Below are 18,524 nucleotides of genomic sequence, written 5' to 3'. Positions count from 1 at the left end.
TTTCTTACTAACGCTGCTTATGTCTGGATATTCCGTCACAGCGACCAGAAAGGTCTAAGAGGGCAGCGGGCACCTACATGTGCCCTTCTCTATTAACTTTTCTAGATTGTTTTTTCTTCCTTACAAGAATATATGGACTGGAGAGGGGGCTCAGGGGTTAAGAGCACTAGCTGCCCTTCCATTGGATCCAAGTTCAGTTTCCAGCACTGGAACCAGGAGAATCTATCCCTGGGCCCAGTAACTAAGCAGGGAGCATGCAGTCAGGGTCCCCGGCCCCACAGAAACTGTGATTCCCCCAGGGAGGCTGTCATGGGTTGGCTGTGCCTGAATCCCACGAAGTCAAGCTTCCACTAAACCAAGCCATCACGGGGCTGCGGGGAGGGTAGCCTTCCCTCTGTGTGTGTGTGGGGGGGGGGGGGCTGGAGCTTCCCAGGGTATTGGCTCCTCAGCGGGACTTTTCAAACACATTTGCCGTCTGGCTTGGTTGGTTTGGTTTGTGTTGTTGTTGTTGTTGTTGTTGTTGTTGTTGTTTGGTATTGGAGCCAAATGGGGTGGAGATTTGTAAGGCAAATCCTCTCAGGACTGCCAGCTGCACACACAGCCACCCCTGGCCCTGGAGCCTGTGTGATAAAGAGGAAGAGCCAGGCCTCCACTCACCCTTTGGCATAAATGGACTCCCATTCTGAAGGCGTGAATACCCTTGGTCTCCCCAGCCTGCTTAAGCAGGGGAGACTCACCTGCTAGGAGCACGAAGCCAAATAGTCTTCTTAGACGCCTCATGTTTCCACAGCCTGCTTCATTTCCATCCTGGTTTTTTCTACCTAACCCCTTTTCTTTTTCATTTGTGCTATGACATTTTAAAAAGCAGATTTGGGGGGGGGGGGTGGTGGTGGTGGGTTGTGGTTCAAGACAGGGTTTCTCTGTATAGCCCTTGATGTCCTGGAACTCACTCTGTAGACCAAGATGGCCTTGAACTCATAAAAAACCTGCCCGCCTCTGCCTGAGTCTTGGGATTAAAGGTGTGCGCCACCATCATGCAGGTAAGCAGAAACATTTATCCAAGACTGTCTAGCCAAGCCCTGCGACGAAGCCCTTTCTGTCAACAAGCTATGTGTATCTGCTCATGGCTTCTTAATTGGCCTGGCAGGAAAGCAAAGCAGGCTTGCTGTACTCAGAAATGTGGTCTGTCCATCATGACATACCAGGCTTGAGAAGAAAGCTGGGAGCAGGGCAAGAATCTCACAATGGCAGGCCCTTTCCCATAGTTAACTGCCACAGCTGGGACCAACAGTGGGTCCCTGAAGAGCTGATGAGAGGGATCCACGGGGCAGTGTCAGGAGGGACAAACTGGTTCGTAAGAAGGGTTTCCTTCACTAAGCCCACTGGCCACCCCTCCCCGAACCATGCCCAGAACCGACTCTGCCCTAAAGCAGTCCACGAAGAGAAGCAGAACCCACTCTTCAATCCACACGAGGGACTCTCAGGGAAAGTCCCTGTGGTAGAAAGTACAGGAAGGGAACAAACCTCAGAGAAAGGCAAAAATAAAGGGATAGACAAGACGAGAAGAAACCATCCCACCACGGCCCTGACAAGGAAGATGAGAGCTGACAGTCGGGGTGACAAGCCAGTGTAAGTGGGGGTGACAGAAGAACCAAGCTTTTGACAATTACAACTCATTATGAGCAAATCTCACTTCAAAACAAACTCCCTGAGGAGCTAATTTACACTAAGTGTGCTGGCAGAGAGTGGGGAGAGCCATCATTTCAAGCCACCCTTGGGCACGCAGAGGTCCTTCTTGCACTCCGAGGCTGACAGTGCTGCTGCTGCTGCCGGTTCCCAGCTCCCTCCGACAAGCTCCTGTCAAGTCCGTGCTCTGCCAAGCCTGTCAATAACAATGGATTCCAAATTACGGCGTTAGCTGGCACACTGTATAAAGGTCAAGTGGAAGACTGTCCCTTCCGCCTGTCACTGTCATCAGCCGCAAAAGGTCATCCCAGCCAATCCATTGTCGTGACAGAAAATAACTTTGTCTGTCTATTACGACATATGAAATGTTCCCTTCACTCGGAGTCCTGGTTTCTCGGCATTCTCCCTAGCAATAAGCCAGACCCTCTCCGTTTATCTGAAGCAGGAAGCTGGGTACAAGCCAAACTGAACAGAAAAAAACAAAGATGTGAGCTGAAGACTCTGCGTAGCCTCTGAACACCTAAGTGCAATTCCAGGTCTGTGCTTGTGGCTAACGCTCACTCAGTTTCTTGTTATTTTTCCTGTTGTGGTGAAAACAACGTCAGGAAGAAAGGGTTTCTTCTGGGTCATGGCTCAAGGACATAGGACACCTTGTGGAGGGAAGGCATGGTAGCCCTATACTCCGGAGGAGCGGACAGCTGAACACTAGGGCTCAGCTCACTTTTTCCTTTTTATTCGGTCCAGGACCCAAATCTATAGGACAGTGCCACGGACATCTGGGTAGCCTTCTCTGCAGAGTGGAATCTTTCCAAAAGGATTCCCCAAAACCTGTCTCCATGGTGACTCTAAATCCAGTCAGGTGACAATGGAGGTAAGCCATCTGAGTTAGTCAGAGTTCTACTGCTGTGAAGTGACGTCATGACCATGGCAGCTCTTACAAAGGAGAACATTTGATTGGCTCAGTCCATTATTATCACAGTGGGAAGCATGGTAGCCCACAGGCAGATATGGTGCTGGAGAAGGAGTTGACAGCTCTACACTGGGATCCACAGGCAGCAGGAAGAGAGAGAGAGAGAGAGAGAGAGAGAGAGAGAGAGAGAGAGAGAGAGAGAGAGAGGAAGAGAGGAAGAGAGAGAGAGAGAGGCCCACCTTAACCTTTTAAAACCCCAAAGCCCACCCCCAGAGGCACACTTCCTCTAACAAAGCCACACCCACCCCAATAAGACCACGCCTCTTAATCCCTCTCAAATAGTACCACTCCCAGATGACCAAGCACTCAAATATGCTTACCGTTGTTAGTATATGGGTCACTCTTACTCAAACCAACACACTATTACAATAGGTACTATTTACAAGCCCAGTCATAGTATGAGATAATTCTCCTAACGACCCTGTTGCCCTAGTGACACCTAAGAAAAAAATCAAAGCCTGGGGAGTTTACAAGATCTATATTGTAATATACAGCCTGTTGTGCTTTGAGAACCTGGCTTCTGTTGTCAGGTTTTTAACTAGATTGACCCTAAGGTACTGAACCCTAGGATTATGTTGCTCACATAATTACCTACTAATAATAACCATAAAATGACAATAAATGGACCTGGGTAGACAGCTCAGTTGCTAGAGTACTTACCTAGCATGAAGGGAGAAGCTCTGGGTTCAATCCCCCCAGCACCACACACACTGGGCATGACAGTACACAACTCTACATCCCAGCACTTAGGAGATAAAGGCAGGAATAGCAAAAATCTAATGTCATTGCCAACTACTATGATGGTTTGTATATGCTCAGCCCAGGGAGTGGCACTATTTGGAGGTATGGCCTTGTTAGAGTAGGTGTGTCACTGTGGGTGTGGGCTTTAAGACCCTCATCCTAGCTGCCTGGAAGTGAGTCTTCCACTAGCAGCCTTCAGATGAAGATATAGAACTCTCAGCTCCTCCTGAACCATGCCTGCCTGGATGCTGCCATGCTCCAACCTTGATGATGATGGACTGAATCTCTGAACCTGTAAGCCAGTCCCAATTTAATGTCTTTAAAATAGTTGCCTTGGTCATGGTGTCTGTTCACAGCAGTAAAACCCTAACTAAGACAACTACATAGAGAGTTTGAGGTCAGCCTAGACTACATGAAATCCTGTCTCATAAAAATAAAGATGATAATTACCATTTGCAATAGGCTATATTCCAAACATTCTTCAAGAGAAAACTTTGAAAAGCATCAAGCTGGAGGGTACAGTTAAAGTTAGGCAAGCAATAAGCTGATAATTTAAAACAAAGCAAAAGGAAAAACTATTTCTTTAATGTATTTAATTAGCATTTATTATGTAATTTTTTCTTTAAAAAATAAAAAGAAATATAAATAAGGTTGTCTTTCTTCTACCCAAGAAATTTAGTCAAGGGAAGAGACAACAGCTATATTCAAGTATAATACTTAGGAAGACACACAAGTGTGGAGAACATTGACCCCAGGGCAGAAGGGTCCCCAGGACCTAAGACAAAGAAAGAATGGTGTTCACAGATGTGTGGTATGGGTCAAGGCCCCCTGCCCTCTGGAGCAAGTGGGAGACCAAAGAGAAATAGCATTATGACAGAGAAAATGTAGCCAGAAGTGTAGTTAGGACAGGGAGAGGGTTGTCTGGATTATTTATACACGTCATAAACAACAGTGTGGTCAGGTGAAGTGGGAAGTGTCCTGGGTCGTTTTAGGTCAACTTGACACAAGCTAGAGTCATTAGAGAGGAAGGAGCCTTGATTAAGAGAAAATGCCTCCATGAGATCCATATGTAGGGTATTTTCTCAATTAGTGATCAATGGGGAAGGGCCCAGCCTACTGTGGGTGGTCCCATCCCTGGGCTGTTGGTCCTGAGTTCCATAAGAAAGCAGGCTGAGCAAGCGACGAGAAGCAAGCCAGTAAGCAGCACCTCTCTGTGACCTCTGTATCAGCTCCTGCCTTCAGATCTCTGCCCTGCTTGAGTTCCTGTCCTGAATTCCTTCAATGATGAACAGTGATATACAAAACGTATGCCAAATAAACCCTTCCCTCCTCAACTCGTTTTTCCACCACGGTGTTTCATCAGAGCAACAGAAACCCTACCTAAGACAGGAAGGGGGAAAGATATTAAGGTGGGATGCAGAAATAGAAGATAAACAGAGAGGTGAGGCTAGAAGCCAAGGGTCCACGGAGAGACCAGTGAATCGATATACCCAGGTCAGGCTGAGGTCAAAGGGCAGAAAAGAGACACTCGTGAGGAACACACACAAACCTACAAGCTGTCTCATCTCCCAGTCCAGTAAGGGAAGCCCCGTACTTCTTTGCTGTAGCAGGAACTAAGCTCTTGGAGCTGATAGAAAGCTCAAGATAGAGAGCCATAGCAGGGTGGCAGGCATAATACAGTCTTGGGATTCTAGAAAAGTGGTGTTCCAACCTAAGACTGGGTCTTACTTATGAAGAAACTGTCAGGAACTGTGGTACAAAAACAAGCAAGAAGAATTGTCCAGTGTGTGTCTCCACAGTGTGGCATACAGTTGGGGGTTTGGAGATGGTCAACCACTGTACCTGACCTACAGCGCCTTCTTGGATGCTCTTCATCTTGCTCCTCCATCCTTCCTGACTCTGAACACAAGCCTTGCCACCTGGACCCATGAGGTCTGCCTTTTTTCCTCTTGTGGGGAGAAGGGCGTGCAGTAACAGTACATTGAGCAAAGTGAACAGCGGAGGTAGTCTCAGTCCTGGGGCTGCTTTCACAGTCCATCAGGACTGCTCAGCACACTGGGCCTGGAGTCCTCCAGCCACAGGCACTCCTGTGGATCCGAGAAAAGGCCTTTCATGGATGTCACCACCCTGGTACTGCTTGGGATCCACTTCCTTGCAATGATGACTTCAGTGCACTCTCAAATAGTTATTTGCCAACAAGAGTTGGTTTTTTGTTTGTTTGTTTTGGTTGGTTGGTTGGTTGGTTGGTTGGTTGGTTTGGTTTGGGTTTTTGGCCACCTGGGTAGCTTTGGGGGCCCATCTCCAGAGGACAGTTTACTGGTCATTTTCCTATTGTTGTAATAAAGATACCATTGACAAAAGCAACCTAAGGAAGAAAGTCTGTCTTCTGGGAAGTCGCAGCATTGGGAGTGAGAGGTAGCTGACCATCTTCAAGCACAGGAAGCAAAGAGCAGCTAATGCTTGTGACTGAGCCACTCCACTCCCTTTCTACATTTACACTGGCTGGGATCCCAGCCCTTGGATGGCCCCACCCACAGTCGGCAGGTATTCCTGCCATGATTAAAGCAAGTAAGATAATCCCCCATGGGTATGCTCAGAGGCTCCTTGCCCAGGAGATTCTAGATTCTTTCAAGTTGACAATCAAGCTAACCATGCAGACAGGGCCTATAGAGCAATCACATCCCCACAGCAAAGACTTGGGAAACAGTGCAGCAGAAAACAGGCTTCAAGTCATGTTAAGTCTAGAGGAAACAGCCACTGATCCGCCACCGAGAGCAGGTGGTCACCACATGTGCTGCAGTTTCAGTAGACAAGACACAAGACTGAATCAAATGCCTGGACAATTCATACAAACCAAAAGCTGTCCAGTGATCCAAGGCACAGTGCCAAGAGCCAAGGCCACCGTGTTTGTAATTGTTTTAAAGGCAACAGTGACACTTTTCTTGAGATGGCTCATTATCTTCTCCTCCCACAAAGCCAGAGTTCACAGAAGAGCAGAGGTCCGTGGGGAGGGGCAACGGTCCCAAGACAGAGCCCTTCCCCTCTCCGCATCTGGATCCTACTTTCATTCTGTTATTTTTTCACCCCCTCCCCTCTAGCTTCAAAACCAGGATAATGAAGCCTGGATATGCACTGCACCTGTAATCCTAGCTGTGTGATACCAGGCTGAGTTAAAAGGAGTTCAAGACCAGCCTGGGCTACACAGTAAGATGCCATCTCGAGCAAACAAATGATTGTCTATTCCCGTTCTGTTACTGTAATAAGACATTCTAAACCAAAATCAACTTAGGAGAGGAAATGATTAATTTGGCTTTCAGGTCACAGCCCTTTGTGAAGGGATGTCAAAACAATTCAAGCAAGAACCTGAGTCAGAAATCATGAAGGAAGGTTGCTGGGTGACTGGATGGCTTACACAGGCTCATACTCAGCTAGCTTTCTTATACAGGTCAGGACCACCTGCCTAGGGAATGATGCCGCCCAGAGTGGGCTGTATCTTCCAGCATCATTTAACAAGATATTTAATCAAGACAATTCCCAGTAGACATTTCCACAAGCTAGTCTTATCTAGGCAATCTCTCAATTAAATCTCTCCTGTCAGGTGAGTCTAGGCTGAGTCAAGTTGATAATTAAAAACTAAAACTAACTGCAACAATAATCAATGTTAGGTCTTCATAAACCCAAGCAGGGTTACAAATTTATCTCCTCAGTGTCGTTCAATGTCACCCAAAAAAAAAAAAAATCCATAAAATTAACGAGATGACAGATCCAGAAACCTACCCTGAAGAGAAGAAAAACCCATTCACTAAGATGTTTAGAATATTCAAACTTCACACGCTTCACTGTAATTTGCATGCTGTGGGACAGAGGTTGCTTTACCTCATTTACAATTTTATTTTTGCATCTTGAAAGAAATCAGATCATACACAATGAGCTTCTTATTGCCACATAGAAAGCAAGAAGCCGAATTATCCTGCCCTGCCTTCTTGTTCCCGTGATAACTACCATCATAGGTTATTCAGAAGCCTCCGTTTCTAGTGCTTTCTAATGTGTACGGGGCACAGGAAGTAAGGGAACCCATCCTCTCATGCACTGAGCTGTGGATGCCTCTTACACAGCACCTTCACATTGACACCTCCCACACCAGGGAACAGGGTTACACTCCTGCTTTACCCTGGAACAAACAGGAGCCTAAGCGCACCCTGCAGGGCAAACAACTACCACTCTGACACCCTGTCTCCTTGCCCATCTCAGGACTCTCTCCTGGACTTGCTGAACTATCCATATTAGCATTTTGCCTGAGCTCTGCCCCTCAGTTACCTGGCCTGACTCACTATAAAAGGGGCTGCTTGCCCCCTCTGCTCTCTCTTGCTCTTGACTTCTTGCTCCCGCTCTGTCCTCTCACCCCTACCTCTCCAATTACTCATGGCTAGCCTCTACTTCTCTTCTGGGCTCGCTCTCTCTCTCTCTCTCTCTCTCTTCCTCTCCCCCTCCCCCTCCCCCTCCCCCTCTCCCTCTCCCTCTCTCTCTCTCCCTCTCTCTCTCTCTCTCCCTCTCTCTCTCTCTCTGCCTCTACTACCCTCTCAACTCCCCTCCCCATGCCCTGAATAAACTCAATTCTATACTATACCATCCTGTGGCTGGTCCCTCAGGAGGAAGGGATGCCTCAGCATGGGCCTGCCAAGGCGCCCCATTCCCCCACACCTGACTATACCTTCACCAAAACATATCCCCCCTCTCTTTATCGTTTTATAACACAACATTCCCCATCAAAAGAGATGGGAAAAGGAGCTGCTAAATAATTCAGAACTCATTTTCATAATGCCTCAACTGAAATACAGAGGAACAAAATCAATGTATAAGTACATTATCACCAATTTTTTCACATCTCATGAGGGTGTTTTTAAGGGTCTCAGGTCAAATAAGTTAATTGTTTCTGTCACTTTGTGCAAAAATAGAAGAGTTAGAACATTCTTCTAGTAGAAGCTGTCAGTCAGCCAATTCAATTGCCGGTTGTGGTCCAGGGCAGCTCTTTATTATAATATGCATAATATCCAGCTAATGGATGGATAATGGATGGAGCTTTTCCAGAGCCCCACATACAAACCTTCGTGACACTGTCACCATCAGACATCGATCAACGGTTACTTTGTGTATTAGCTAATGGCTGTGACAAAAATAAAAATAAAAATGCCAACAGAAAGAGCTTAGTGAGGAGAGGGCTGCTGGGGCTCACAGTTTGGAGAAGACAGTCTGTCATGACAGGGCAGGCATGGAGGACCGAGTAGCTCTTCTCTGCAACAGGAAAGCACGAGGCTACTGGTCACATGACTGCATCAAGCAGGAAGACGGCAGCAGGAAGAGAAATGAGAACCAGCATGTATGTAACCCTCAAGACACATCCCCAAGTGAGCCGCTCCCTCCAGAGAGGCTCCACCTGGTAAAAGTTCACAACCTTCCCAAGCCAGTGTGGCCAGGCATTGCAAACACAAACCTGTGAGGACATTTCATATTCCAACCATGTGACATTTACAAAAGTCTCTGGGAAACTGGTAAAACCAGAGGCAAATGGAAACCAGTATGAGAGACTGGGTGTGAGAGACATAGGTCTACATTTAAGACGCCCTGTTTCATACGGCATACTGCCCATGGAGAACTTGGAGACATAGTCTTGTATGTGTGCATCCTGAGATGGCTCCGATGTGCTGCCACCAAAGGGGACTTTATCACAAACCGAGTGGCAGAGCTTGCCATGCCCTTGTCCTTAAGAGTGAAGTCTGCCATTATCCTGAGCATGAAGCAGTTTTGGCTTCACTGTTCAGTTTGACACAGCCCTCAGCTCCATGGTAAAGTCTTCTGTATAGATGTTGCCTCAGCCCCACATGGCAGCCTGCAGAGCCCTCGTGGCTGCATGCCAGAGTCTTGTACTCTCTCTGCTCCATGCATACCACGAGGCTAAACACTGTAGGCAACTTGATAAACAAACAAACAAACCTATGCAACCAACTGTAACAGATGCCTAACCCTAACCCTAACCCCCAACCCCTAACCCCAAAACCTAACCCTAAACCCTAATCCTAAACCCTAACCCTAACCCTAACCCTAACCCTAACCATTTGCTTGTCTAAATTTTTCTAAACTCTAATGCCACAACATTCAAGTATTTCCTAAGGTGTGTTGGGGGACAGAAAAACTGCTCAGCAATTCAGAGCACTTACTGCTCTTGTAGAGAATCCAGGTTCAGTTCCCAGCCACCTCTGACCTCCACACACTTGAACACACAGGACCAAACATCGTATATGTGTATGTGTATGTGTGTGTGTGTATGTGTGTGTGTGTGTGTGTGTGTGTGTGTCTGTGTATGTGTATGTGTATGTGTATGTGTATGTGTATGTATGAGAGACAGAGACACAGAAAGAGAAACAGAGATGCTAAGATCCAAAGAGTTTCTGCTCCACCTCACACCCACTCCTGGCTCATCTGGCAGTGAAGTAGCAGGCAGGGTTACAGTATGCCAGTGGGGTATCAATACAGGATCCCTGTGGACAATCTTTTCCTCCTTCTAGGCTGAGTCCTAGACAGAGACACGGGAATGTCTACTCTGCACCCTAGCGTCCAAGCAGTGGTCTCTCCCAGTCTTGTTCCTGCCCTTAGCACTTCAGTCACAGGCAGGCATTAATGTAATGAGTCTAAAAGTGTCTCATGGGAAAAGGACCCTAAGCAAACATGGAAAGTATTGTTATTCTCCCCCCCCCCCCAAGGCCTTCCCAGCCTGCAGTAAAGATAAAAGAAACAAGAACTTGACTTCCCTGGCAAGGGAGATGGGAGGAGTCAGAGTCCTTAGGGAGTCTCCCCCAGGAGGCTTTGCAGTGTAAACTTGCTGTGATTTTAATGAGATAAAACATGGAACTTTCTATTCTGTGCCAACCACATCTTTCTCTTGAGCATAGAACGAAAGGAAAAAGGAGCAAAAACCTGGGGATATGTGGCTGTCCTGTAGCTTCCCCTGGTGTGCTCCGGCACACACCATCACACACTCTTCCCCAAGACAGAGAGCAAGTATGCTGTTGTCTACACACACACACACACACACACACACACACACACACACACACACACACACACAGAGTAACAAAGTTTATACAGGATGTAAATAAATCTCAACAATTTTCCAATATTTTTAGGAACCTGGAGAAACTAGGTGGGAATTAAGGTTATATTCCAGGGTCTTTCGACAAATCTCATTACAATAAACGTCAGCTCATTGAAGATGAGGACTCACTGACCCAGAATCTCATTGACCTATGAGAACTCTATACTCTGTTATTTTTCTTCTTCCTCTGTTCTTCTAACAGGAGCAATGTAAGGAGGGAGGGTTTATTTGGGTTTGTGGTTTCAGAGGATCCTCCGTTCACCATGGTAGTGACTCATGGTGGCAGTCAGAGCCTGCAGTAGAGGGTCTTACATCATGGCTGACTAGACAGCAGAAAATACAGACCAAATCCCAAAGAGGTTCAATCCTTCAAAGACCCACCTCCCCCCAACCCCCAGCAACCTGCTTCTGCCAGCTAGGCTCCACTTTCTAAATGCGCCACGACCTTCTAAAACAGCCACGTGAGCTGGGAACCAAGTGTCTAATCTTATGAGGTTCCGGGAGACGGTTGATGTTCAAACCTCCACAATCACCTAGTGACTGGGGCAGGGTTCATCCATCACAGATAACCGTCAGTGTTGAGTCTCATCCCAGGAGGACGTCTGCCTCCCATAGCTTTCTCCCTGCACCCACCTAACCTCCCAAACCAAAAATGTTCTGCCATGAGAACTCTGTAGTGCTTTCTCCTCGTCTGCTCTAAGGCAGTGAGAGTGTGGGTACCAAGACATCTTAATACCTCATAAAGCATCTACTGAATGCCCAGCAACCAGATATACACTTCACAAGGACACTTACGCTCTCAATATGCAAGCCAAGTGTGCAAGTTGAGGACTTAAACAGGATGTGACTTACTGTGAACCAGACAGATGCCCCCTTAAAACTCCCAGCCACTGCCCTGTGGCCTGCCCCTCTGTGGAAGAATCTTAGAGCCACAATTCCTCCAACCTTAATCCCCGAGTCCTCTAGAAACTAGAGAAATATAGAGTGCTAGGCCCACTCCAGAAATTCTGAGCACACAATAAGGAACAAGCCAGAAGGATACTGAAGGAGAGTACCAGGAAGGATGCTGAAGAAGGGTACCCAGGAAGGATACTGAAGGAGGGTACCAGGAAGGATGCTGAAGGAGGGTACCAGGAAGGATGCTGAAGGAGGGTACCAGGAAGGATGCTGAAGGAGGGTACCAGGAAGGATGCTGAAGGAGGGTACCAGGAAGGATGCTGAAGGAGGGTACCAGGAAGGATGCTGAAGGAGGGTACCAGGAAGGATGCTGAAGAAGGGTTCCCAGGAAGGATGCTGAAGGAGGGTACCAGGAAGGATGCTGAAGGAGGGTACCCAGGAAGGATGCTGAAGGAGGGTACCAGGAAGAATGCTGAAGGAGGGTACCAGGAAGGATGCTGAAGGAGGGTACCAGGAAGGATGCTAAAGGAGGGTACTCAGGAAGGATGCTGAAGAAGGGTTCCCAGGAAGGATGCTGAAGAGGGGTTCCCAGGAAGGATGCTGAAGGAAGGTACCCAGGAAGGATGCTGAAAGAGGGTACCAGGAAGGATGCTGAAGGAGGGTACCAGAAAGGATGCTGAAGAAGAGTACCCAGGAAGGATTCTGAAGGAGGGTACCCAGTAAGGATACTGAAGGAGGGTACCAGGAAGGATGCTGAAGGAGGGTACCCAGGAAGGATGCTGAAGAAAGGTACCAAGAAGGATGCTGAAGGAGGGTGACCAGGAAGGATGCTGAAGAAGAGTGCCTTTTCTGATTTCTCTGATAAGTGCATCATCCCAAACGGTGTCAGAGATATTGAGAGAAAAAGATAGAAATGATGTCTTGGACAGAAGACCAACAGGAGAGCCAAGTCCAGAAAGTTCTATGTCTTGAGGTGGGGAAAAGGTGTGTTTCCCATTCATGTGACATAGTACATGAGGGCTATGTCCTGAAGGAGGAGGGACTAGGAGTCAGCCCCTTACAGTGACAACAAGCTCACACAATGCTGCAATGCAGGGCGCATAAAAGAAAGGGCTGTCTTTCAGACAAACCAGCATTGACTCAGAACCAGGAAGAGCTGGCTTTTTTCTATCTGTGATGCAGCACAGACCCCAGGGGCCATCATGGAGGATGCTTCCGCCCCATGCCTTCTGCTCTCTCTGGTACTCATTCTTCATCCAGGATCTGTGAAATCTGGTGGCCTACAGGCAAAGGTATAGGAGAACCTGACGAGTCCCACCTCCATCCCCCAAAATCCTCTCACTCCCTAAAGAGAAACTCAACAGTGCACACAGAGTGTACCCCTGCTCTTCGGAGGAACTGACAAGCTCCTTCCGGAAGTCACTCACGGATGCCAACACCGCTGCAATCCTAACAGCTCAAGGCATAGCGACTGGAGTAGCACTGCACAGCCTTCGCACTCAGCTAACAGCTTTCAGAGGATCCGAGGCTCTGCATTCTACTTCCGGGCCAGTACTGGTATCCTAAACCAGGCCGTGAGCCGGAGTGTCTGTCAGCCCCACACGTGTCTAGAGGAACTCTAGTTATCCTAAGCCCCCTCCTTTCCCCAAACCCAGCAGAATTCTTAAGGCTCCTTCCAAAGCAGCCACCCCTGAAAGCTCTGTCTCCACCCACCCAGCCCAGTGAGCACCGCCTTAGGCCCAATCAGCAGTCAGCACCGCCTCAGGCCCAGTGAGCACCGCCTCTTTCTGGCCCCACTCCTGTTTGGCTCCTCAGTGGGCTCTGACCAGCTCCTCCCCGAACCCCCGCCTCATGTTGTAATTTGTCTTTCTTCTCTTGGTTATTTTTAGTCATGAGTATGTGATGCCAGGCTCTGGTTTGCCTGACATCTCTTGAACACAACTCGTTTCTACATCTCGTGTGGAGAGAGCACGACGCCAGAAAGCCCTGTGATGATGGCACCATCCACCATCCCACAGACAGGACTGGCATTTTTTTTTTTTTTTTTTTTTTTTTTTTTTTTTTTTTTGGTTTTTTGAGACAGAGTTTCTCTGTGTAGCCCTGGCTGTCCTGGAACTCACTCTGTAAACCAGGCTGGCCTCAAACTCAGAAATCCACCTGCCTCTGCCTTCCAAGTGCTGGGATTAAAGGCGTGTGCCACCATGCCCAGCTGCAGGACCGGCATTTTCTTCCCTCTTCCCCTGTTGCCCCCATGCTACGAGGCACAACATGTGTGCCATACTGGGTGTAGCTAATGGATCCGTGGATTACAGGTGGACAGGTGATGAGCTAGCATGCTTCCTACAGAGCAGACTCCACACCTGTTCCCGGCCAGTCAATGAGGTTTCGCCTGCCAGAGAGGTTGATGCTCCAAAGCACTTTGAAATCCAGAGACCAACATGGCAGCCTGTTAGCCAGCTGCCCCAGGAGAGAGACTCCCACAAGATTCAACCACACAGCTCCCAGGATGAAGGAGGCTGAGACCAAGAAGCGGAGAAAGACGTTCGCCTAGACAGCCATCAGGGAGAAAGATGAAACTGTCTACGAACAGCTTTGGACTCACCAGTATCGTAATCGCCATCCTCGACCACTTTTTCTTGACATTTCTGAAGCTTTAAAATTAAGGAAGTGACCTGTGTGGGTGAGAAAGGGAAACATAAGACATAAATCACGAATTAATTCAAGTGAGTTCATTTGGTAAAATCTACGAGCACTTAGAAACTATTTCAAAAGCGGGCTGTCCTGATGGCTTGAGGGTGAAGGCCATGATGCCAAGCCAGAGAACCTGAGCTTGGTCCCCAGAACCCACACAACTCCCACAAGGAGTTCTCTGAGCTCTGACCTCTGCACAAGTACCATCATGCACACATATAAATAAAAAATGTAATAAAAAAAGTTAAAATCCTAAAAAGCAATACTGTTTTTAAAATAGGGAAACTATTTTAAAAGTGAAGTTCTCCTTAAACTCTTTTTAAAAACATACACATACACAAATATACAGTTTCCCAATGCCAAGTACATGGCAAAAAGCACAATTTAAACATGAGCTCCCCAGAAAGACTTAGAATGTTACAAATACCACAGTGCTGTTCCATGAAGCGCTACGTGGGGAGAGGGAACACCGACTGCAGGCCAAATGGCCTCTGAACATGCACTAACGCTCAGAGCATCGTGGCAAGTGTGAACGTGGGAAGTGAGAGCCAGGCTGGCCAGCCCAGGAGGGGCTGTGGATATGCTCGAAGGGTCCATCGCAGGGAAGCTGGTGTCTTGGGCTGGACATGTAACTCAGTGGTGAGGACACAAGGCCCTAGTTCTATCCCCAGCACAGGAGTGGGGGAGAGATGGACAAGGGCCTGGAGAGTCACTGGCAGCCATGCCTTCATTCCAGAACAACTTCCTGACAGGCTATGGCCAAAACTTGCTTCTAATCGCTAAAGGTGGACGCTGAGGAGATGAGAAGTCAGTCAAGCACTTGCCTGGCAAGTGTAAGCACCTGAGCTCCATGCTCAGAACTCGTACAGAAAACTGGGCATAGTGACCCATGATGGCTGTAATCCCACCTCACAGGGAGAAGGGACAGAAGAGTCCATGAGGCCCACTGGCTTCATAGGCACTCAAGCCCCATGACAAAATTGAAGATGACATTCAAGGTTGTCCTCAGGCCACATACAAACCACATATACACACACACACATATATACACACACATCACATATACCATATACCACACACACACATACCACACACCACATATTCATACTCACCACATCATACCACACACACACACATCACATATACCATATACCACACACACACCACACACATATATACCACACACCACAGACACATATACACACCACACACCCCACACACATACACACCTCAGACACATATACTCACCACAGACACATACACAACTCAGACACATATACACACCACAGACACACATGTACACATATGCACACACACATACTCACAGTCTCTTGGTAGGAGGACCTTCATAGCCTACATGGGGCAATGAAACAAAACAGGGGAGGATGGGGCCTGCCTGATCAGACTTCTCCCCCTCCTAACTTCTCACTCTTTCCAAACCTGAGCTGGCTGTCCCCCCTTACCCTCCCAATGTCTTATTTTATCAGATTTGTTTGCTATGGGGCAAGGAGAAGTAATGGCTTGCAGAAGTCAGCTCCCTCTTCCACCATGTGGGTTCTGGAGGATCAAACTCAGGCAGTCAGGCTTGGCAGCAAGTGTCTTTACCCACCGAGCCATCTTGCCAGGCCCCAGTGTCCTAAGTCGAACAAACCACACTGCAGGTCAAAGGTTGTGGAGAAGTATGGGCCCCATCAGAGAGGACATGCCAGCACCTAAGCCACACAGCCAGAAAGCGGAAAGCAGAGCATGCGCGTTCAGATGTGGAGGAGACAGATGTGCCGCCACATCTTTTCAGTCGTCCCAGGAGCCATTGCAGCTTCCGGGACCAGCACTCAGTCGGTGGCCCACTCCCCGCCTCCACCCAACACTGAGTTTGAGGTGACCCGATTCCAGAAGCACACACACCTCCAGCTGCCTGCGGTTGCTCAGTAGGTAGTCCTGCAGCATGGGCTCCCATTCCCTGAGCAATGTATGCCATCCATGGGCATCGGCCCAGCCGCCGCCCTGGTCGCCCCGCCCACCAGCGGAGGATGCATCCTGGGAAGAGAAGCCAGTGTCCGAGGAGGAGGAGGAGACCGTGCCACATTCTGATTGCCTGCTGCTGCTCCTTGTCACCTGAGCCAAGTCCGCCAAGCCTGGAGCAGCGTGAAGACTGAAGGTCCAGAGATGCCGAGGATCCCCGTGGGGCCTGTCTGAGCTAGATGCTTCAGCTGCCATCTCTTGGGGCCTCTGATGCAGAGGTTCGGCCTCTCTGGATGGCAGGCAACCTTCTGCTTCTCCGCGTTCTCCAGCAGCACCAAGGGAGAGTTGGATGAAGCTGAAGCTGGAAGTGAAGGTGTCTTGGAAGCCGGGAAGGGATGCGATATCAGCGGGGCCATTCAACGCCGGTGATGCCAGAGGTTTCACAGTCTTCAGGCCCCTTGATCCCTTGTTCCAGGGTGCATCAAGGCTAGGAGCCAGAGACTTAAAGCTGTCTGAAGATAATAATTCTTGCCAAAACCCACTGTCCCCAGGCTTAAATGACCCAGTCAGCCTCTCAGATTGTCTGCTGTCATTCTTGGAATGAACCGCAAAGTGCACTGGTCTTTTTCTCATAGAGCGCTGGGCTGGGTGCAGGTGGCCCTCAGAGGCCACAGCAGGGACAAGGGAGCTCTTGAGAAAAGGCTTGCCCACCAGTGAGGCTTGGCAGTGGCTCCCAGGGTCAAGTCCGCACTGTCCAGCCTTGGACTGTGAGTGTTGGGACTGCTGGCCTGTCAGCCCTGCTGAGCTCGGGTGTGGCATGCCCACTGCTGGAGAGAGGAACCCGATCCCAGAACCCGCTGTGCTTCTCATGTAGCCTGGTCTCCGTGTCAGCCGCCGCCTCTGAGGGGCTACTGCAGGCGGTAAGCCATGCCCACTGTCTGAGAAGAGAAGAGAAAACAGTGTATGTCATTGAATCAGCAGGAGCGGCACGGGGAGGACATGCTAGCCATGCAGGTCTCTGTGGGTACACCTATCCAAGACACAGCGTGAAAACTCATGGTGGGACACTCCCATGATGCCAGTCCTTGGGACAGGAAGGCTGAAAGGTCAGGAAAGCAAGGTCATCCTTACTACCAGAGGGAGTTCGAGCTAGCCTGAGCTACACAACACCCTGTCTTTAAAAACCAAAAGAAAGTTGGTGCCCCTCTGCAGATGCCCAGTCAGCCCAGCATCCCAGCCTTCTGCTGGCAGAGCAGCAGGCCCTACTGTATGTCTGTCTGACAGACTGTCAGTGTCCTGGGGACACAGCCTTGGTGGCTCCCCAGCGACTGTCCTAGTGCTGATGATACATAGTGTGTCCCTCCAGGAGAGGGCTTGCAAAGCAAGCCACCGGACACCAAAATATCAGCATGTGACTCTGTCAAGTATTCCAGTCACTATTGAATGACACTTGGATTTGCAGTAGCCAAGTATCCAGGTTCCCACGTTCCCAACGCATTCCCGAGCCCTCGGTGTCTGTGATGGTTTGTATATACTGGGCCTAGGGAATGACACTATTAGAAGGTGTGGCCTTGTTGAAGTAGGTGTGTCACTGTGGGTGTGGGCTTTAAGACCCTCATCCTAGCTGTTTGGAAGTCAGTCTTCTCCTAGCTGCCTTGAGATGAAGACGTAGAACTCTCAGCATTCTCCTGCACCGTGCCTGCCTGGACTCTGCCATGCTCCCACCTTGATGGTGATAGACTGAACCTCTAAACCTGTAAGCCTGCCCCATTTAAATGTTGTCCTTTTTAAGAGTTGCCTTGGTCATGGTGTCTGTTCACAGCAGTAAAACCCTCTCTAAGTCACTGGTTGTGACATAGAGGCCATTTGTCTCTTCATCTCACACAGTGGACCACAGGGGCTGAGTCCTCACCTAGCTACCCTGCAGAAATAGGAACAGTAAGAATCCTGTCACCTCACTGTCTGGTCCAAATATGACCATATCAACTGCTCATTGTGTAACCTTCTGCAGGCTGCTTGGCTTCTGTGTGCCTCGGTTCCCCCTCAGTTGAGGGGGTGGTTAGAAGGACCCCATATACAAGGTTCTTGTTAGCATCTGTATAAACAGTTTAGAATAGGACATGGAACATAAAAGTGTGGTGAACTATTAGCTACAGGCCTGGGAAGATGGCTCAGCACGTAAAGTATTTGCTGTGCAAGTCCGAGAACCTGAGTTTGACCACCACCCCCCCCCAGCCCAGGTTAAAGTGCTGGGTGTGGTGGTGCATGTTTGCAGTCCCCGTGCTGGGAGGCAGAGTCAGGGGGGTCCCTGAAGTTCGCTGACCATGGAGCCAAATTGATGAGCTTCATGGTCAGGGAAAGAGTCAGCCTCAAAAATTAAAGATGGAGAGGCTGGAAAGCTGGCTGAGGCCGAGGGTGCAATAGGTA

At 48.9% G+C, this 18,524-nt stretch overlaps 1 protein-coding gene across 8 annotated transcripts in view; it reads right to left on the bottom strand.

Moving 5' to 3' along the window:
* Positions 1-18,524, bottom strand: part of Disc1 (disrupted in schizophrenia 1) — a 216,377-nt gene that overhangs the window by 160,655 nt on the left and 37,198 nt on the right. For 6 of the 8 annotated variants that reach the window (XR_003947282.1, XR_001778440.2, XM_011248388.3 and 3 more), the window contains exons 2-3: positions 16,041-17,035; positions 14,047-14,116 (exon numbers count right to left, since the gene is read on the bottom strand). Coding sequence is in view for 6 of the 8 variants with exons in the window: in XM_011248388.3 (XP_011246690.1) it covers positions 14,047-14,116; positions 16,041-17,035 (1,065 nt within the window). In the remaining 2 variants the exon portion in view is untranslated. Of the gene's footprint in view, positions 1-1,443; positions 1,883-14,046; positions 14,117-16,040; positions 17,036-18,524 lie in introns of those variants that run through there. The other 2 variants (XM_017312834.2, XM_017312833.2) reach the window with 2 other exon arrangements.

The sequence above is a fragment of the Mus musculus genome, chromosome 8 (genome assembly GCF_000001635.26).
Source record: "Mus musculus strain C57BL/6J chromosome 8, GRCm38.p6 C57BL/6J".
Taxonomy (NCBI): Eukaryota; Metazoa; Chordata; class Mammalia; order Rodentia; family Muridae; genus Mus; species Mus musculus.
Note: the sequence above shows the minus strand (reverse complement) of the source record. Positions and strands in the feature narration are given on the sequence as shown.